Source organism: Mustela lutreola, chromosome 10 (assembly GCF_030435805.1).
Source record: "Mustela lutreola isolate mMusLut2 chromosome 10, mMusLut2.pri, whole genome shotgun sequence".
Lineage (NCBI taxonomy): Eukaryota > Metazoa > Chordata > Mammalia > Carnivora > Mustelidae > Mustela > Mustela lutreola.
The window spans coordinates 19756450-19776860 of record NC_081299.1 but is presented as its reverse complement, the minus strand read 5'-3'; the positions used below and the strand labels follow the sequence as shown (position 1 = coordinate 19776860).

The window sequence follows — 20411 nt, the reverse complement described above, 5'->3', positions numbered from 1 at the left end:
GTATGTAAAGTGACCTGGTACATAGTAGGTCTTCAGTATATGTTAGTTTCCTTTCTCTTCCTTCCTCTGCTGGGGCCATGAAAGTCAAGGGTTTGGGGACTCTGGGTTCAGCAAAGGACGTTTCTCATATATTTCTTCTCTTTCAAAAGAAGGTAAAACAAAACAGTAAGCAACTTCACTGAGGACATTGCAATGACTTGCCCATAGTCACACAATCAAGCAGTAGAGCGAGCAACAGGTCCCCTACCAGGGGGCTGGAGGAAGCCCCTGATCCCAGACAAAAGGGAGGGAGGGGACAAAGGCAGGATCTTGCTTGTGCTGGCCTTCAGAAAGAGGAAGTGATTGCTCTAGTCTGAGAGTCAGGCTCCTGAGTTCTAGGTCCAGGTCTGTCGGAGACAAACTGGTGACCCTGGAATGTAGTTTATCATCCATAGGTCTTGATTTCCTCTTCTGTAACATTGGGAATATTACTCCCTGCTGAGCCTGCCTTGTAGGACCGGGCAGTATTAGAAGAATGACATTTAATCTAAGAAAAAATATTTTAGTGTTAAATCAAGCAGATTAAATTTGCGAAATCCCACCTCAGGTACGTAGATTTAAAATCAGAAGAAAAAGTGAATCCAAAAGTAACAATAAACCTCATCCCTCTAGGCTCTGTAAAGTGGGAAAGAAAAACATGTAAACATATTATTTCAAGAGAATATATGAAAATGGGGGCGCCTGGGTGGCTCAGTCGTTGAGCGTCTGCCTCCGGCTCAGGTCAGGATTCCAGGGTCCTGGAAAGGAGCCCCGCATTGGCTCCCTGCTCAGCGGGGAGCTTGCTTCTCCCTCTCCCATGCCCCCTGCTTGCGTTCCCTCTCTCGCTGTTACTGTCTCTGTCAAATGAATAAATAAAATATTTAGGGGGAAAAAATAATACATGAAAATGTGGGGTTTTTTTTTTAAGATTTTATTTACCTATTTGACAGAGAGAGAGATCACAAGTAGGCAGAGAGGAAAGCAAGAGGGGGGAAGCAGGCTCCCCGCTAAGCAGAGAGCCCCATGCGGGGCTCGATCCCAGGACCCCGGGATCATGACCTGAGCCAAAGGCAGAAGCTTCAACCCACCGAGCCACCCAGGCACCCTGAAAATGTTTTCGCAAAAAAAAGAAAACGTTTTTGTCAACTATAAGTAATCAAATCAAAATTTTAAAAAAATGTTTATTGAACATCTTCTCTGGGACAGAAAAGGAAACTGGCTCAGGAGGGGTTAGTGACTTGCCTGAGGGCACACAGGACCTGATGAGGCTGAGAAGCTGGAAGAAAAGACTTCCACCAGCTGCTCAGGAAGCCCCTACCAGAACCGGCTACAGAGATGGAGCTTCTTAGTGGTCCAACTCTGTTACAGACTTCACGGGTCATTTCCCTCCCGCCTGCCGCTGGAGGGCGCAGTCCCTTTAAGTCTCGGCCTGCCTCCTCGCGGGCCAATCATTGCGAACAGAAGTTCTTTAAGGCCCAAAGGAGGGAATTCTGCCTGGGCCGGAGGGCGGGGCAGGGGCATGCCAGCCAGCCAATCGGAATCTCTCTGGCTACAAGTGACTCACGTGCCAAATTCTGCTGACCAATGGCAGGGGAGTCGAGAGGCGAGGCGCACCCACTGTGTGACAGCTGTCTGGACCAATGGGCATGTCGCCCGCGGCCTATAAGAGTCAGCTGGGCCCTGGGTTACAGGCTCTAGGGTCGGTTGGTCGTCGCCGTCGGAGGTGTGCCCTGAGTTTGCCTCGCCGTCGCTGCTATCCAGTCCCGGCAGCCGCGCCCCTCGCCTTGGCCCCGGCCCAGCTGCTCTCCCTGCCCTTCTCCCCTTAGTCCACCCCCCGCCGGTTGTGCCGTCGGGGCCCCAGGGCCGGGCTAATGATGCCGTCGGAGAGTGGAGCTGAGAGTCTGGACCAGGCAGTTGCGCAGGTGGGGACGGCTGCGGCCTCGGCGGTGGCCACGGCCGCCCCGGAAGGCGGCGGCCCCGACCCGGAGGCCTCATCGGCCTCCCTAGGACGGCACCTGAGTGGGCTAGGCTGGCCACAGGTGAAGCGACTGGACGCGCTCCTGAAAGAACCGATTCCCATTCACGGGCGCGGCAACTTCCCCACTCTGAGCGTGCAGCCCCGGCAGATTGTGCAGGTGAGCGGGCCCTGGGAAGGGGGTGGGGAGTTATGGGGTCTCCAGCCTGACAGATTCTTGTGCTAGGAGGCACCCAGAGTTTGTTCGATTCTCTGCACTGCTAGGGAAAATGAGACTTAGAGATGGACAGGGACTGTAACAAAATCCAACACAGAGCATGAGTAGTAGTAGACCATGCTCCCTCCATTTGGCTTTCCCTTCCTCTGCCTCAGGAGAGCCTCGATTCCTCCCGCACCATTCACCCTGGCCCTGGTGAGGTAATGGGAGGAGAATGGGGCGGGACTTGGCTGCGGTGGTGCTTGGGGTGGGGTGGGGTGGGGGGCAGCAGGAGAGCGGCCCTGTCTGCTGAGACTAAGGATACCAGGAAGCCCTGGATGGGTAGGTGTGCGTGCTTGGGTTCAAAATAGGTTTTTTTCATCCCCAAATCTTCATCGTTGGGCTTCACCACCCCCCAAGACACACACACACACACTCCTTCCTTCTCTGGAGGTTCTTGCGGCAGACTTTGTCCTGTGCTTCCTCAGCCCTGGCTCAAGAACTTTGTGGCTAAGTGGAAAATCCCAGAAATCTCAAAAAGGACTCCGTCCCTCTCAGCTGGGGTTGTGGCAGGAGATTAACTAAGCACCAAACCAGACCTGATGCCTGCGTGGTGGAGGCGACATCGGGTGTCCAGTGTCCTTCCCCAGAACTGGAAGTGAAGGTTGGCCGTGGTGTCTACTGAGGAGCAGAAAAAGAGAATTCTGGTAGCCTTCTCTCCTTCCATAGATTCCCTCTTCCTTTTACCTAACTTTTGACACCCCTCAAATTGCTCTTTCTTTTTTCTTTTTTCTATTTATTTGACACAGAGAGAGAGAGATCACAGGCAGAGAGGCAGGCAGAGAGAGAGGGGGAAGCAGGCTTCCTGGCAAGCAGAGAGCCCGATGCGGGGCTTGATCCCAGGACCTTGAGATCAGGACCTGCGCCAAAGGCAGAGGCCTAACCCACTGAGCCATCCCGGTGCCCTTCAAATTGCTCTTTTATCTGTATAACCTAGGTGCTGGTATACTCTGAAATGCCAGAATGGCAATCACTACACCCATTTTGTGGCTGGGGAAGCTGAGGCTCCAAGGGGGGGCTGTCTAAGCTGTCTAAGAGTACCTAAAGAGGTAAAAATCAAACCTGGAGGATCATGGGTCTTCCTGGGAGATACCTGCTCAGGTTCAAGTCTTCCTACCTCTTCCCCACCTCCCAAGACTCAACTTCTAAGTATTAGGGAAGTCTTCTTATAGAAACCAGAAAATCCAGCCACAATTCTTGTATATTTCTGCCAGTAGACGGACTTTCTTTCTGGGGAGCTATCCACAGAAGCTAGTGAAGCCAGCCACTCCCCTGTCTCCTATGGTCTCAGCCTCCACTGAGGAGGAGGGGTGTCTGCTAAGGGATTACCTCGCCCTCCCTCCCAGGGAATGGGAGGGGGTGGGGGCAGATTCCCCAGAACTGACTCACCCACAGCCCCAGTGGTGCTCACTGAGGCATTCCTCCGCTGCCCGCTGTCATGGGGTAATTAGGAAACCAGTTGAGGCTTTTCTTCCCAGGACACTCAGGTCAACCTTGGGGCTCCAACTACTGTCTTTCCAGGACTGTTTCAGACATGAGGGAAGGAGGAGCCCCGTGTGGAAACTCCCCTCTGCAGGGACGAAGGGTGCCCTGGAGGGGAAGTCCCTGCCCAGTGCCTTTACTAGTGTCTGCTCTGTGCCAATCCCTAGTCGGGACACCAGGGCTCTAGATATGCCTGGGACCCAGCCTCTCGCCCTTCAGGTGCTCCCTGCCAGGTGGTGAGGACTGTAGGCCAATAGGAAGTGACTTCCTGAGCCCCTAATAGGAGAGTGTTCTAGACTAAGGGCAAAGATATCACAGAGCAGGGAGCTGCTGACTGTGGTGGAGAGAGGCAGCCGATATTTCAGAGCTGGCCTGGGAGGCTGGACATCTGGCTTCAGGACCTAGAGTATTGTCCGTTCCCTTTGCTGGGCCCAGTGTCCCTATCTGTTCAATGCTGAAGAGTTGGACTACTCTACCACACCCTTTCAGGTTCCAGAATCCAAAGGGAACAGTGCCTTCCCCTGGCCTGTACAGTTGCATCCCCAGGGAAGAAGGTCCATCTCCTGGCAGGAATCTGCAGCTGGTAGTTTCACAAACTGGTGGGGGTGCTGGGTGTATATGGGGCGTGGAGAGAGGTGCTTGGTGTGCATGGGGATGAGGGCCATCCGGGCTGCCTATATGAGGAGGTGGGGGGTTGCTGGGGTGGGGTGGAGGGAAGGATGCTAGGTGTGTGTCATGCGGGATGCTGGTTGTCCATGATTTAAGAATTAGAACCTTTCTCCCTCTGTTTTCCCATAAGACTTTGTCTACAGCAGCAATCTGAGCAGCTAGAGATGCTCATCTTGCTTGGACCTGAGCTAGAGGGACCCATTCCCCTGTAGGAGTCTCCCCTGCCCATAACTCTGGGAGGCCCTGTTCTAATTAAACTCAGCCACTTAACTAGCTGTGTGACCTTGGATAAGTCCTTTGCTCTCTCTGGGCCCAGGGAACTGAATGAGACAATCTGATCTCTCTAGTTGCAGCAAGAGGGCCTGCATTAGTCAGCTCCAGATTGGAGTTTTGTGACCTGCTCGCTGACAGCACCCATAGTCCCCCCACCCCCACCCCCACCACCCGCTGTAGGTCTTGGCAGTGGCCCAGGAACAGAGCGATTCTGGGGAGGCCCTTGGCACAGGAGAAAGGAGGGTGCAGCCACTGCCCCCTTCATGGCTGGAAAGTCTGATTCAGGAGACTCTAAGCTGCCCTGCAGTCTTTGGGTGTGGCGGTATCTGGGGTCCGCCTGCCCAGCTGGCTATAGTCACACCTGGGAGAGGGACAACAGCTGCCGGCTGGCTGACACAGCCAGCCCCACGGCCTGACGCAGGCGGTTTAACAAGGGTACTGCTACCTACTCACCAGGCCAGATGCCATGCCCTGGGGTGAGCAGCAGCCTGGGAGCTGGTGCTGGCACTGAGTAAGGCTCCGTCAGCTCTACTGGGATCTGGGGAGGGGGCTGGTCGACTTTGTAAGTCTGGCAGGGTCCTAGGGACAAGGTCTTGTCTGTTTCTCTCCTTGGCCTACATGGGCATAGCTGCCAGCTTCCAGGGTGTGGGTGAGAAGTCCCACAGGCCGGGCTGTAGCAACTGGCCCCTTACCTCCAGCCTTCCCAGTCTATCTGGCCAAGGCATCTCCCAACCCCACCCTCCCATTCCTAACTACCTTGACTCAGCTTTAGTGACTGGAGGGTCGCCCTCACTTTGAAGTTTTGAAAGAGAGGGAGTGTTAGAACCCTAGGGTCTAGTCTCTGCTCCTTCCAAACCCTGGGGGCAATATGAGGGGAGGAGAGTCAGCCACACCTGGATTTGAAGGCGCCTGTACGTGATCTCCAGGCAGATGATGACACTTCTGTGAGCCTTGGTTTCCCCGGCTATAACTTGGAGATCATAGAGAATCATCACCCATCTGGGGATCTGGCTGGTTCAGTCAATGAAGCATGTAGCTCTTGATCCCGGGTTGTGAGTTGGAGCCCCATGAGGGGTATAGAGATTACTTAAAAATAAAATCTTTAAAAAGAAAAAAAAAGAGAGAGAGAGAACATCGATTCCTCCATAGATTCTGGTGAGAAGGTCCAGGTATTCAATAGGTGCCTAATGGGTGTTCCTCCCTGCCCTCCCTGCCCCCAGCTCCTCCCACAGCATGTTCCTGATGGCCAGTTGCTTACCCTTGTAGCCATTACAATACCTTCCCCTAGTCTGGGGTCCTCCTCCCGGAAGCCTTCCTGGAGGGAGCCGCCCGCCTCAGATTGCCCCACTGCGGCTTGCCTCCTCAGCACTTAAGTACATTCTTTGCAGTAATTCCCTGAGAAGAGAGGAGGGCAGCCCAGCCCAGTGCTGGGTGCTGACTTGGCAGCAAGGCGGGGTTGCAGAATCACTCAAGGCAGGAATGCTGCCTGGTCACTTTCAGGACGGTGCCTGGAGTACACTGGGTTGCTGAGAAAACTGAACGTCTGGGCCCAGCTCGGTTCTTCTCCCCCACATGGTCCTAGCCCCAGAAAGATGCCTCTGGCCAAAGGAACAGATTCAAAATTGAAGATGATTGGTTTGCTGGGGTCTGCGGCATCTCTTCCCACTTGGGCTGGGCGCTGAGCGCTTTCTGAGATGATCACCCTCTCCTGTCCCAAGAGCAGAAAGGGTCTGGGTTTTCAGTGCCAGCCCTGCCACTTCTTAATGCCTCCCCACCTTGAATCTCAGGGGTTGCACCACTGCAAACCACAGTTTCCTCCGCTCTAAAACAAGGGCAACATTTGTCTCACAGGGTCCTTGTGCATTAAGATGCATTAAGGTGAATATGTGCTAGTCAAAAGAACTTAAATGGACTGGAGAATCCAGTTGGCCTGGGTTCCAGTCTCCGCCTTGGACATGTTACTTAACCTCTCTGTGCCTGTGGTCCCCCATCTATAAACTGGGCAATAATGCCTAAATGCAGGATTATTGTGAGGGTTAATGTAGTAATGCACATGAATTGCAATTACATGCCTAACACATCTGAGCAGTTAGTATCATGGCTGGCGCAAAGCGAAGTGTTTTACTTGAAGTTTTAGAGAGGTAGAATACCGCAGTGAATAAGACCTGAACTCCCCAAGTTTAATTCCCTGGCTGTATGACCTTGGATGAGTTACTTTCCTCCTCTGTGCTTCTGTTTTCCCCTCTGTAAAATGGGAATAATAGTACCTACCTTATAGCATAGGTAACTGTGAGAATTATACGAGTTTATATCTGAATATATAAAGTGCTTGGATCAGGACCTGGCATTTAGTAAATTCTGTGTATGTGTTTGCTGTCATTAGCGCTGTTCTTCTGGAGTCTTTGCTCCCAGGAGCCATTCTCCAGATTAGGAAATCAAAGCTTTAGAGGGTTAAAAGACTTTCCAAAGGCATGGTAGCTGGCGTGATTATTACATGGACGCATGGAGGGGAACCCAGGGGCCCAGGCTCCTGACCCCTCTCCACCCTGCCGTCTCTTCTGCAGGTGGTCCGCAGCCGCCTGGAGGAGCGGGGACTACACGTTCACGGGGTGCGGTTACACGGCTCGGCCGCCAGCCACGTGCTGCACCCTGAGAGTGGCCTGGGCTACAAAGACCTGGACCTGGTGTTCCGCGTGGACCTGCGCAGTGAGGCATCCTTCCAGCTGACCAAGGAGGTGGTGCTGGCCTGCCTGCTGGACTTCCTGCCGGCCGGTGTGAACCGGGCCAAGATCACCCCGCTGACGCTCAAGGAGGCATACGTGCAGAAGCTGGTGAAGGTGTGCACAGACACGGACCGCTGGAGCCTCATCTCGTTGTCCAACAAGAGTGGCAAGAACATGGAGCTCAAGTTTGTGGACTCGGTCCGACGCCAGTTTGAATTCAGCGTGGACTCCTTCCAGATCATCCTGGACTCCCTGCTGCTCTTTGGCCAGTGCTCATCCACGCCCATGTCTGAGGCCTTCCACCCGACCGTGACTGGTGAGAGCCTGTATGGGGACTTTGCCGAGGCCCTGGACCACCTGCGGCGCCGCATCATTGCCACACGCAGCCCCGAAGAGATCCGTGGCGGTGGCCTCCTCAAGTACTGTCACCTGCTGGTGCGGGGCTTCCGGCCTCAGCCGGGCACCGATGCGCGCGCCCTGCAACGGTACATGTGCTCCCGCTTTTTCATCGATTTCCCAGACCTGGTGGAGCAGCAGCGCACACTGGAGCGCTACCTGGAGGCCCATTTCAGCGGAGCCGACTCGGCCCGCCGCTACGCCTGCCTGGTGACACTGCACCGGGTGGTCAATGAGAGCACTGTGTGCCTCATGAGCCACGAGCGTCGCCAGACACTGGACCTCATCGCCATGCTGGCGCTCCAGGCGCTGGCCGAGCAGGGCCCGGCTGCAGCTGCTGCCCTGGCCTGGCGCCCCCTGGGCCCCGACGGGGTCATGCCTGCCACCGTCAGTTACTACGTGACTCCTGTGCAACCTCTGCTGGCTCGGGCCCACTCGTATCCCACCTGGCTGCCTTGTAACTGACTCAGACCCTGGCCAGAAGGTGCTTGGCCTTTCCTCAGGATGTGGGGCCTCCAGGAGTGTGTAGGAGATGTGACCAGAGACCAGCAGCCTGTGCCAAGTGGCCCAGCACTTCTGTAGGGTTGGGCCTTTGACTGAACAGACCAGACACGGCTCATCCCCGCATGAGGCCCCTGGTGGGAGTTCAGGCCAGGCCGGGGTTCTTGATAGACCTGTGGGTTATTGTACCCCACTTTTGGACCAGCATGATGGTGGGGTGCAGGGGCTGTTTGTCTTGGAGGTCCATTCCCTTCAGGAGACAAAGCATGTTTGGGCTGGCAGCCTCAATGCTCATCACCTTAGGTTGATTTCTGTGGCCTAGAAGGTCTCAGGTTGATTTCTGTGGCCCAGAAAGGGTCTTTTTGGGGCAAGCCAGCCCACAGTGATCCCAGCAGCCTCAGAAGGCCTGCAGCCCACACAATGGCTAAAATATGGTATGTTATAGGAACTACTCACTCTGGGTACTCTGGCTTGGGCTAAACACCTGCTGGGACAATCCAACTGGACTAGGCACTGGGAAGAGGGAAGCTGAGGCAGGACGCAGCTACCTGGGTTTGCAGAGGGATAGGGTTAGCCCACCCTTACTCAAAGCTGTCCAGGTGCATGAGCGAGCGGGAGCTGAGCTGCCAGCGTACGACACGGCCCATGCCCCTTCTAGAGTATTGCTCCCTTCCCCTATGGTGTGGGGATCCCTCCGCCTAGGATTTCGTTCTTTGAAGGGTGCTGGGCCCAAAGTGACCAGTCAAGTGCTCCCACCCCAGTGGCCTGGTTACTTCACTTGGAGGAAGGGAACCATGCCCCCACCTCCTTTCCCATCCCTCTGGATTTGTCACCATTTTGCACTCTTAACACCTGCCAATAAAGATCGTCTACACTAAACCTAGCACCATGATTTCTCCTGGGAGAAGGAACTTCCATGGCTGTAGGGTCTCTGGCTGCCTCTCCCAGCCCTCCTCTGGCTTGTATTTGGGGGTTAGGGACATTTGGGGTGGCTTGGAGTCTGAGTCCTGGGCTGTAGCTGGGGAGTTTCTCCTCCTTCCCTCAACACCAGCCCCAGCTGGAGAACTGTGCTAGGAGCTCATGTCTACACATGTGACTTGTACCTGCAAATTGCCTCGGCAAGTCTCTTGTTAAAGAGTAAATATTTCAGCATTTTCCCACCTGGAGTCCTGATGACCCTGGGCTTGGCCTCACACCCAGTGCTCAGGGCTTCTTGACCCTTGGCCCACCCAACCCCAGTCCTTCTCAGGAAGCCGGTGGAGGACAAGCTGAGTGAATATGGATTGGAGAGCCCTTCAGTGGTGGGCGCCGAGACTTGGGGACTCCTAGCGTCCTCCAGAGCGAGAGCCCAGGTTTGGCCTCCCGACCTAGGAGGAAGGTTCCATCCATCCTCTATTATTCCCAGGTGCTATGGGCACACTCTGGCCTGTTCTAAACGGGTCCCCTAGAAGGGCAGGGTCTCCTTTCCAAACCCAGCTGGGGGCCATGCCAGGCTCCCCGGGAGCGCTTCCCTCGGGCCATCAGCCAGTCACTGGCCTGGACGCTGCCCACTGTTTACCCAGCCCCTTTGATCCAGGGATGGCAAAGCCCTTAACATATTCAGCCTCATTAGTGGTTTCTGAAGTGGTGGCTTTGATGGTTCCATCCAGGCTGAAAAAAACAAGGCCTCCGAGGAGGCCCCAGGTGACCTGGGTGAGTCCAGTCACCTCATCTGCTCAGTGAGTCCCCTCAGGGCTCAAAAGGGCTAGAAGGGTGAGTAGTTAAGACTTTCTTGGCTTGGTGACTGAAAACAGCCCCTCCAACCCCAACCCTGGTTGTGCCCACCCAGCTCGGGGCTTGGGAGAGATTTTTTCTCCCAGATCCTGGTGTGGGCATGAAGGGACGTCCACAGTGTATAAAGCAAGCAGTAGGAGCTGGAATCAATCCGCAAACAAAAGACCAAGATTCCCGACTCTCCTGAAGATTGCACTCCAATACGGTAGACAGAAAATAAACTAAATAATACAGTCTTAGAAGGTCAATGATGCTTAAAAGTACGTGGCAGGGTAAAGGATTGGAAGTGCCAGGGTACGTGACTTTAAAAAGGGCGGACCTCATCAAGAGGGTGACATTTGATCAAAGACACAAAGGCTAGTGGCTGGCAAGCCCTGCGATGTCTGGGGAGAGAGCTTCTGGGCAGAGGGAATCTGTTCATGGGCACATGCAACCAGCAGGCGTGTCTGGGGGAGGGTGCATGTGCCTGAGGGTGTCTGGCTGGCCTTGCACAGGCATGCACGCTCTCGCCGCTGCGACATACATGGGTGTGAGGTGTGGGAGAGCATGAGCCTGGAGCTCCCAGGAGCAGCTGCCCTTTCTGGAGTCTTCTCTCAGGGCCAAGCACTAAGCTGAAGTCTTCACGGTCACTACCTTCCACTTCATCCTTGAGAGAAGAGCAATTATTTCCACTTTTACAGACAAGGAAGCTGGTGCCAGAGAGGTCAGGGAAGTGTGGGCATGTTCCTGTCAACCCCTGCGCCCTCCGGCCCCTCCGCTCCAATTCCATGTGGCTGAGTGGGACCCTCTGCCCCCCCCCCCCACGTACATGATGAGGCGTGCTTTGCAGGTGACGGTTTGTACTTCTGTGCATTGACCATTTTGGGGAGGGCAGCGGAGCAGTGTGGGGAGAGGTACATTTTCTTGATGTACATGACACCAGCCGTGGCTTGGGGTGATGATGCCAAAGGCCCATGGTGGCAGCAGGTGCGCCTGTAGGTGTGTTTGGGGCTGGTGCAGTGTTTCTGGGTGTGAGGAAAACAATGACTCAGTGGCTGGCATTGTTCTCTCATGGACAGTTCCCGCAGCCACCTCAGACGCCAGGACAGGCGGAAATCCAGAACTAGGAATCAGAGCCAGAGAGGGGAAAGCTGGGGGAGGAAAGCCCACCCCCATCACCCCACAGGGCTCCCCAGCCACAGTTCACCTGCCCCTATGGGCCACGGAGGGTGGGGGCGCTCCAAAGGGAGAAGAGGCATCACTGTGAACTTTGGGGAGCAGAAGACATGCCCTCAGGCAGCGATATGATGAGTTGGCCCCTCCAGCCCCAAGCTCTCCACCCTTCACCAAGCTCGGAGCCCGGGAGGCTGACCTCTGTGGACTGTGCGTCAATGACTCCCTTGTTCTCAGCCTTCCTGTTGCCTTCGGCCAGTGAGAGGCCCCGGCAGGAGACTGAAAGGAGAATGGGGTGTTTATTCCGCCTGTTTCCTCCCCACCAGGCTGCCATGCTTGGCTGCATCTCTCAACCAAAGGCCATTGCTCCCCATCAGGGGCGCTCCCCACACAGCTACACGCTCAGTCCCGTGCCCTCCCTCCTCACCGTAAAGGCTCCCCACTGTTGCCAGCCCTGGAGAGCTGCACCATCATCCCTTGCGCCTTTCTTAAGACCACATTTTTGGAAATAATCCCTTTAGAAATCTCTTCCCAGTTTGAGGGTGCCCTGCCTCCTGCTGGGGCCCTGACAGGACAAACAGGCCCTTGTGGTCACCAGCACAGTCACACACAATCTTTCACGGACCACACTGCCCTGTCATCACAGATGGGTGCCACCTTCCTGCGTGGGTCCCAGTCCCCTCCCCCAGCTTCCTCATCCCACCCTTCACTGGGGGAGACTTCCTGGAGAGGGTCAGCCCAGAGCCTGATCCAGGGGGAAAGCAGTCTGCAGTCAGTCAACAGGGCCAGATTGCCTCAAGGAACCGCTAACCTAAAGAGTCATGAAAGACACATAGAAAGGAAAGGCAGTAGGGACACTTGCAAAGCAAACCTCAAAATCACATGCCTTTGTCTCACATTATTGAAATTTATTCTTCCTGAATGTATAAATCAGGAGACTGATTCAAGAGACATTCATTTCGCGAATAATACAAGTTATGGGTTGTGTGTGAGGAAATGTGCCCCCCCTTCCCTTTTTTATCAGGATATTTGAATAAATATGCTCCCTTTTTTCATTTTAAACATTACTTCCAATTTTTACGCTGCCGTTGCCGCTGTGTCTCTCTGAGGAAGAGGTGCCCCTCCCCCTGAGCCAGCAGCAGGCCATTTTTCTGAGAGTCCACAGCCACTCCCTAGTCAGAGAGGACAAGGACAGTGGGGGAAGGAAGCAGGGATTTCTCAGACCAACGTTTCCTCTCAAATAGGCCTCCCGGCATTGTTAGAGTGAGAAGCCATGACATTGACCAAAATGCAGACCCCAGCTGCACTGTGACTGAAGAACAACGACTATATTTAAAAAAGAAATCCTTTTCATGTTCACATTAGAAATGTTTGCTGCTTTCTTAAATAATCTGATTGCATCTCAGAGGACCTGTCGTGACATTTCCAAGCATATAGTGTCAGCCAAAATCAAATGTGGCTTATTAAGGAAACTCAGAGTACAGGAACCTTCCCCAGAACCCAGCACCTTGCCACTGTTAAGTGCAAGGCGTCTGTGAAGGGAGGACAGTGCCAAGATTGTATGGGATCAATTCCGTTGGGTAGGGTTGTGGAACGTCTTCCTGAAGGAGATGCCCATGGCAGGAGCTCAATCCAGGAGTCCAGATCCGTAGAGTGGTGGTTCTGAGGAACTGGGAGGAGCTGGAAAGAATAATTTCAAGAGCTTTAATTACCTCCTTCCCACAGTGACCAGCCCCACCCAAACCCTTCAACATCTGCATCAAGAGGGCCCACTGTGGAGACAAGGTACAGGATAATATTATGGAGCAGGGCTCCATGGCTCCCGTCCTGGAAGAGGTGGGGGCTCCTGGGGTTAGAAGAGGTTCCCTTGGGCCTTTTTCCTTGGCTGAGATCCCCACGGGTCTGAGCAGCTGGAATGGAATGTTCCTGGGAAGAAAAGCCTGCCCCTCCTCCTTATGGAGTTCCCTAAGGCCCACGGGGGGGGGGGGGGAATCATTCCAGGGATTCCTGATATGGGGGGGGGGGGAATCATTCCAGGGATTCCTGATATGGCGATATGGCGATGCTCAGGGAAAGCAAAGCCCCAAAGCGACGCCTGGGGTTTCTGCCCTAGCAGCCTCTCCTGGGCTAGGCAGATTGCCTCTATCAAACATTTATGAATCTCCACTATGTGCTTAGTGTGACCTCTCATTCAGCAGTCAGGAGTTATCCTCTCTCCAGCTCCCCAATAAAGCACACATACACACACAACTGGCCCAGAGAAGGGAAGTCATTTGTCCAACTTCTTCCAGCTGAGAAGTTATAGGCAAACACTGAATCCCAGATCTATCTTATTCCAAGCTCGGGGTGCTTTCTGCCTCACCATGGAGCCTGTCACCCTTCTCCCCTGCCATCCCAGGCTCTCTACTCTCCTTGGCATCAAACTTTCCAGCCAGGTGTGGAGGGAGAGGAGGTAGCCCTCCAGGCAAGCCCAGGCCCTGAGCATCATTGGCCTGCCCTTGCCTGAAGCTAGGTGTGCTGACTCAACCTGACTCACCCCCCAGAGCCCAGACAACCAGGGACAGGAGCCAGCTTCTGGGTATGTGCCCAGACCTTGGCGTTGGTGATTGGGAAGGGGGATACACCTTCTGCCACCCTTCCAGCATTTCATTACATCCCTCCCAGATCTGAGGACCAGGGGCCATGGTATTTAGACATAAAGGGTAAGAGCCCAGAAAGCCCCGCAAATGGAGCCCTTACTATCCTGGTAAATGAAAAGCCACATAATGTTTAAAGGACCCTTCATTTACAGGTTCTAGGTCCTTAGGCAAGTCATCTGCCCTACCTGATCCTCAGTTTCCTCATCCATGGAAATGGGGATAGTAACCCCTACTTTTCAGAGTAGCTAGGAGGAATAAAACAGGAATAAAACAGATAAAGTGCTCAGCACAGTGCCTAGCGTGGAGATGGGTAATATATTCCAGAACCAAGGAATCTGGCCAGGCTTCAGTCAAGTGCTAATGCAGGAAGAAATAGGATGGAGATTTCCGACTTTCCCCTTTCCCCTGGCTGTAAAGCAAGAGCCTCTCTTTTATCTCTGAGAAGGCTGGGCTATTGGGTTTTCTCTAGGGACCTGGCGAGGGCGGCTGGGGGTGGAGGGTGCAGAGGCGGAAGCCTCCGTGAGACTGCCCGCTACAGGTTTGGAGCACCACAGTTGTGACCTGTTTAAGCCTGATATCTAGGAAGTCACCGTGGTCCCCAGATAGCTGCAGAATGCATTCTGATCAATTATTAGTGTAACAAATCAAACGGAGACCACCAACAGGGGCAACCTTTTTTCCAGGAAAGTCTTTCTTGATGAACCTTCCTCCTGAAGTCCGGGGCGGGTCCCAACCACAGGCCCAACATTACGTCTCTTCTCCGAACGACTGCCACGCCCCGCTCATTCTGCCAGACCCTTAACTCCAGGCCTAGGAAGGCTAGGCAGGACCAGAGAGGGCCGGTTGGGGGTGGGGACCCCGGGGACCAAGCCTGATCCAGGCCACACCCCCAAGCCCCCAAGCCCCGGGAAACAGCCCCACACTGCCCTCTGGTGGCACCGCCCAGAGACGCCTTCACTGGGCTAAGGCCCTCCAAAAAAGGGAAGGGCTCATCCAGGGGAGGGGCCAAGTTCTAGAACACTGAACACTCTCTCAGCCCCAAAAGCTGGCCTGAAGAAGGGCTCCCGTTCTCATTTCCCCTTGCTGAAACCCCAGATTCCCTGCTGATCATGGAAATTCTTAAGACCCCCAACGCTGGGGCCATCAAGAAAGTATTCCGGAGGTGGGGTGGGCAAGAGGGGTGTCAGTCTCCAGACCCAGGGGCTATAGTTATTTGTGAAGGCCTAAAAATAGCCCTCTAACAACACAAATTGCCCAGCCCCAGAGGGTCCCCTGGGATAGTGATTCCCAGGGAAGGCTGCCTAGATGAAGGCTGGAACCCTTAAAAAAGCAAAGACCCTCTGAAATCGGTGCCCCTTCCTGAGCCCCTGGACTGAGTAGATACCAGTGCTTGTTGACTGAGGAGAAAACGGAGCCTCCTAGAGGGGGTTGGGAGGCTCAGACAGGGGTGGGAAAATGACTTTTGTTAGTTGGCTGAGGAGTAGTGGGCAGAGCACTGAACCATGAGCTGAGGTTCAAGTCACTGAGCACTGTATTCCCCAGGTCAAGGCCCTTGGTGAAAGGCAGTGGAACATCTAGAAGGGGGGAGGGGGACAGGGCTGCCTGTGACACTAGGATGAATCTCCATCTCCCACACACATGCATCACTTTCTCCATCAAGAGCTGTCTCTAATCCCTCATTCCCCACCCCCTCTCCAAATCAGGACAAAGCTGATGATGCTAAATCCCAGAGAAAGGCAACACTGATGGTACAGAGCACTTTACACCACTAGCTAAAAGCTTCTCTGGACTAAGCGTCCCTCTCCCGTACAACACAGAAAACCACCAGTCCTGGCTGCAGCCCAGCACTGCAGCTGGAGCTCCTCGCTGTCACCTCCAAGAAGTCCTTGTTCTCTCTGGGCCCTTAGACCCTGAATGAACTGAGTAGTTTCAGAAGGTTCTCCCTCTTCACGGAGGCCAGAGGATGCCAGGGCCCCTCATTGCTCTCCTGGTCCCCATGCTCTCTCAGACTCCTTGAGACCTCCTCCTGGACTTCCCTACTCCAGCTAAGAATGAGGTTTGGAAAGGCCTGGATGTTAGAAACCAGCCCCAAAGTTTGTACCCAAAGAGAGGAAAAGGAAGGGCTAAAGAGAGTCAGGTGAGGGCCCCCCGGGGTCTGCCTTTCATAGTAGTGCACTGACCCTCAAGACTCTAAGATTAAACCAGATTCCTAGGACTCTGACATTCTCATCCTACCCCCTCTCCCCTATTCCCAAGCCCTGACATGAGGAAGGACAGCTATGTCCAGAGAGGGACTGAGGAATCTGACCCAGAGAGGAGGCAGAGTTGTTCTAGGTCTCACAGCAGACAGGCTGGACACCAGCTCCCTGTAGCCCCTGCCCCTGGGCAGGAAGGAGACACCATGGGGAAGACACACACAGGCCTGGGACCTAGTTCTGTCCAGTGCTGGCATGTGACCTTGCCACTCTGTAAAATGAGGACTTTAAATTAGTTCCTAGCTCCAGCAGCAAAAGCAGTGCCTGTTTCTAGGTGTGATTTGAAAGAATAAACCATTCCTCCTGTGACTTAAGGGGGAAGAAGACAGACCTCTCCCTGTGTTAACCTCACTACAGCCCTTCCCAGAGCTGAGGACAACCACTTCACAGGCTGACAAGGGAGGCTGCAGTCCAATCAGGTGATGAGCGGCAAAGCAGCAGCCAAGCAATTCATAGCTGGGAAGGAAGGTGGTGGTGGGGGTTCCTGAAGGGCATGTGGACAGGAAGAGAAGTCAATCTCATTTCAGGTCTGGCCCTTTAAGGCCCCCCCCCTTTCTAGAAGCAAATGACATACCTGCCCTCTTGGGGCCTGTTAAAGGTTGTAACCTGGCTCCATCCCTGGCAAAGCCATCTTAGAGACAGGTTGGGAGGGGGTCCCCTAGGAGAGCAGGTGAGGCCTTTGGTAGTTACCAAATACCCCACCCTGGTCATCTAAGTTACTTTTGGCAAAACTGCTTGAGACAATGAGATAAGATCTGTCTCCTAGAAGTGGAAGGGCCTAAGTATGATGGAAACAAATCCATAACCTCTCTGAGATGCCACCCCCTCCAAATGGGAAATAGGGGCTTAGGAGAGAATTCAGTGGTACACCGCTGGCCCAGCACCCCACCCCATTTTGGGACCTGTTTATTCTGTCCTCGCCGAAGGTGTGGAGCTGGGCAGTGCCAGAAAGCAGCAGTCTCAAGGGCAAGACTCTTCTTAGAGCCACAAGGGACCCAGGAAAGGCAAAGCGGGTTGGTGGGGGAGGGCGGCGGGGAGGGGAGCGGAGGGGAGGAGGCCTGGGTCAGTGCAGCAGGCTCCGACTGGTAATAAAAGTTTGCGGGCAAACCCCTCTTGGAATCTGAGCATCTTCAATTTCCCCAACTCTATAATGGGGACTTGGTGCTACCACCTCACCCCCCGGGAGGACTGGGAGAGGCCGTTACAAAGTGGCCAGCTTTACTGGGGACCCAGAAGACTCCAGAAGCCCCAGGGAAGGGAGATCCGGGGCCCGGTACCACCCCGCCCCGCCCCCTCAGATGCACTAGCCGCTCAGACCGCACCTCAGCCTCCTTTACTGGGCCCCTGGCCCCCCGACTGTGTCTTCCTGGGGTCCGTCAGTCCGTCCATCCGCGTCGGTGACGCCGTCCATCCAGCGGACGTCCCAATCTGTCGGCCGGCCCCTCGGCGATGGCCTGTCGGGAGTGGCCAGGGCCCCCGACGCTGAGGTCAGCGCTGGGGGGAAGCGGGGCCGCGGGGCGGGCTTCGGCGGAAGGGCGAGTCGGGCTCCGGGCCGTGGCCCCGCCGCAGGCGCCCAGCACCCCAGGGCACGCAGCCTCCCAGGCCTAACGCCGAGGCGAGCAGCGCAGGCGGGCGGCCCCGGCGGCCGCGGCGCGGGCCCTTCTTGAGGCGCGAGCCGTGCGCTGCCAGGTAGAGCTCGGCTTGCGCCACGCCGCCGCTCAGGCGGCCCAGGCTCTCGGCGCGGTGCGCCAGGCGCAGCTCGGCCGCCAAGAAGACGCGGTGCAGCTGCAGCACACGGCTCTCCAGCTCCGACACCAGGCGCCTGCGGCCCTCCACCTCCAGCAGTCGCCGGCGCGCTTCCGCCAGCTCCAGCGCTCGGCCCCCGGCTGCCCCCGCCGCCGCCGCGCCCCCTGCCGGCGCGGTAGCCCCCGCGCCCCCGTTAGCGCCCTGGCGCCAGCGCTGCAGCTCCTGCCCCTCTGCCGAGCCCGCCCACGCCGGGGCTGAGTCGGCGGGCGCCGAGACCGAAGCCGGGGTCGGAGTCAAGGTCGGAGATGGGGGCGGGGGCTGAGGGGACGACACGAGCTCCCGGGGCGGCGGCGGCGGGGACCCCGGTTCCGCGGTCCCTTCCTGGGCCCCCGGGCCGCAGGCGCTGATGCGGCAGCCCGGCATCCCCCGCCCCCCGGCGGTCTGTTGCTGTCTGTCCTCGGGTCAGGCCAGCTGCCCCCGCGAAGGGGAGGACTGAAGCCGCGCACGCGAGAGAGATGCCGCGGCAGCCCCCGCGCGAGCCGCGGGTGCATCTTATAGAGCACGGGGCGGAGCGAAGGGCAACACAGCCAATCAGAGACTGGCGTGCCTGAGCCCGCCTCCCCGGCCCCGCCTTCTCAGGACACCGCCCTAACCCTTCGGGTCCCTGGTCCTCTGTCCCGCTCTGTCTAGCTGGGGCACCCAGTCCCCATCCACCTCCCCCCTAATTTAGGGTAGAAAGAGGAACGCATATTCTCTGGTCTAGTCCCTGAGTCATAAGCTCTGGCAGTTGATGCTTAGAAATAATGGACTCCAGTAGCAAGTCAGTGGCTGACTTTCGCAGCGAAAGGTCGGGCGCGGGGGTGCCTAAGGCCACATTGTGTGCCAGTGAGAGTCTGGACTAGAACTCTAGGGACCTGACTCCTTGCGCAGTCCTCCTTCCCGAACCGCACCCTGCCGCTTGGCCGAATCGGTTTTTGGGCCACAAGTCTCTCCGGGATCTCATCTCCAATCTCCCTGGGTCAGTGAAGAGGTTAATGTAGAGCGGTGTGACCGGGCGTTCAGATGGAGATCTGGCCGGGTTGGGTCCCCACCGAGGAAGCCCTTGCAGAACAAACCACAGCGCAGCCGCTGAGCCTGGCGCGGCTTTCTCAAAGGAGCCCCAGACCCAACGGTGTGCAAAATTCTTTCTGTGCCCTTGTTCCTTTTTGCTCCTCCCAGTAGGTAGGCATCCCCACATCTAGAAATAGAGGAGGGAAACAGACACAGAAGGTACAGAGGTGCCTTGCCGGGGACCACATTGCAAGTCAGTGGCTGAATCTGGACCACTGAATGGGACCAAATGGACCATTCATGCCCTCTGGGAACTCAGATAAGACCCTCCTTAAATGGGACTTTAGTCATCCTGGTAAAACAGTAGAACTGAGCCCAGCCCATTTTTCTCTGAACTAGAGGAGACCCTGCCCTACCACCTCCAAACACTGGCCCAGACACCATGGCCCTGCCTCAGTTTCTATCCACTCCAAGATGCCATGAGAGATGGGAGGTGTCTGTTGTTGGTGGGGCAGGGGCTGGAGGGCCAGGAACCAGTTCTGAGACTGACTGGGAAGAATCCCAGCAAACCTTAGACTCAGGAGGACTTGCCAAAAAGGTGTAACCAGTGTGACTACTGCCCCAGCCTGAAGAGGAAGCTCATAGGGGAGCAGCACTCACTTGATGTGGAGGAGGAGGATTTCCTGTGGAGGAGGAGGATGGAGGATGGAGGACCCTCCTCTGCTCCTGTGTTCTCTTACTATTTTCAGGTGCCTTAGACTGAGTGAGGGGAACTTGTGCGTGAGAAAGCTTAGCTCATCATCAGACAGATCACTGCTCCCAACTTCTGGGGGACAAATCAAGGGGAATAAGACTATAATTTGCCCCCCATCATCACCCAGATCCAAAGACCCAGCCAGACCTGAGTTCAAACCCCATACAGATTGCCCATTGGGCAAGTTGTTTCTCTCAATAGGAGATAATCAACCCATATTTATTGAATGGATGAATGTTCTCTATATCCTCATGGCATCCCCTAGAGACAGGCATCAGCAACATCTTCTTCCTGATAAGAAACCAAAGCCCAGGGGTGCCTGGGTGACTCAGTGGGTTAAAGCCTCTGCCTTCGGCTCAGGTGATGATCCCAGGGTCCTGGGATTGAGCTCCGCATCGGGCTCTCTGCTCAGCTGGAGCCTGCTTCCCTTCCTCTCTCTCTGCCTGCCTCTCTGCCAACTTGTGATCTCTGTCAAATAAATAAATAAGATCTTAAAAAAAGAAAGAAAGAAAGAAAGAAAGAAAGAAAGAAAGAAAGAAAGAAAGAAAAAGAAACCAAAGCCCAGGGAAGTGAAGAGGTTTGCCCAAGACCAAACAGCAGATGAGTGGCCAAGAACGAATTCAAACGTGGATCTGACCCACTCCAAAGTCATCCTTCACCTCCCTATAATTCTGATCTGTCCCATGTTCCTATTCTCTATGGCACTTCCCGCAGGTTATGTTTATATATTTGTTTACTTGTTCAATAGT

General features: G+C 55.3%; 2 protein-coding genes and 1 long non-coding RNA gene across 3 annotated transcripts; 1 reads left to right on the top strand and 2 right to left on the bottom strand.

Annotated features, from left to right (window-relative positions):
• The first annotated feature begins 1635 nt into the window (after positions 1 to 1635).
• TENT5B (terminal nucleotidyltransferase 5B) lies at positions 1636 to 9172 on the top strand. Its single transcript, XM_059136383.1, has 2 exons — positions 1636 to 2153; positions 7238 to 9172. Exons 1-2 carry the CDS (start codon positions 1890 to 1892, stop codon positions 8255 to 8257), a joined length of 1284 nt encoding a protein of 427 aa, XP_058992366.1. The 5' UTR covers positions 1636 to 1889; the 3' UTR covers positions 8258 to 9172.
• LOC131809381 (uncharacterized) lies at positions 2029 to 6205 on the bottom strand. The gene is made up of 3 exons (XR_009345153.1): positions 5567 to 6205; positions 2789 to 2870; positions 2029 to 2164 (listed from the first exon to the last, which is right to left on the bottom strand). It is a non-coding gene; the product is annotated as an uncharacterized LOC131809381 (long non-coding RNA).
• A 2929-nt stretch (positions 9173 to 12101) lies between the features above and the next one.
• On the bottom strand, positions 12102 to 18399 carry TRNP1 (TMF1 regulated nuclear protein 1). Its single transcript, XM_059136384.1, has 2 exons — positions 17435 to 18399; positions 12102 to 12898 (listed from the first exon to the last, which is right to left on the bottom strand). Exon 1 carries the CDS (start codon positions 18279 to 18281, stop codon positions 17601 to 17603), a length of 681 nt encoding a protein of 226 aa, XP_058992367.1. The 5' UTR covers positions 18282 to 18399; the 3' UTR covers positions 12102 to 12898; positions 17435 to 17600.
• Between the last annotated feature and the right edge of the window lie 2012 nt (positions 18400 to 20411).

Coding starts and splice junctions, on each gene's coding strand:
- TENT5B (XM_059136383.1), top strand. CDS start 1,890: ATGATGCCGTCGGAGAGTGGAGCTGAGAGTCTGGACCAGGCAGTTGCG. Junction 2,154..7,237: donor AGCCCCGGCAGATTGTGCAG/GTGAGCGGGCCC, acceptor TCTCTTCTGCAG/GTGGTCCGCAGCCGCCTGGA.
- TRNP1 (XM_059136384.1), bottom strand. CDS start 18,281: ATGCCGGGCTGCCGCATCAGCGCCTGCGGCCCGGGGGCCCAGGAAGGG.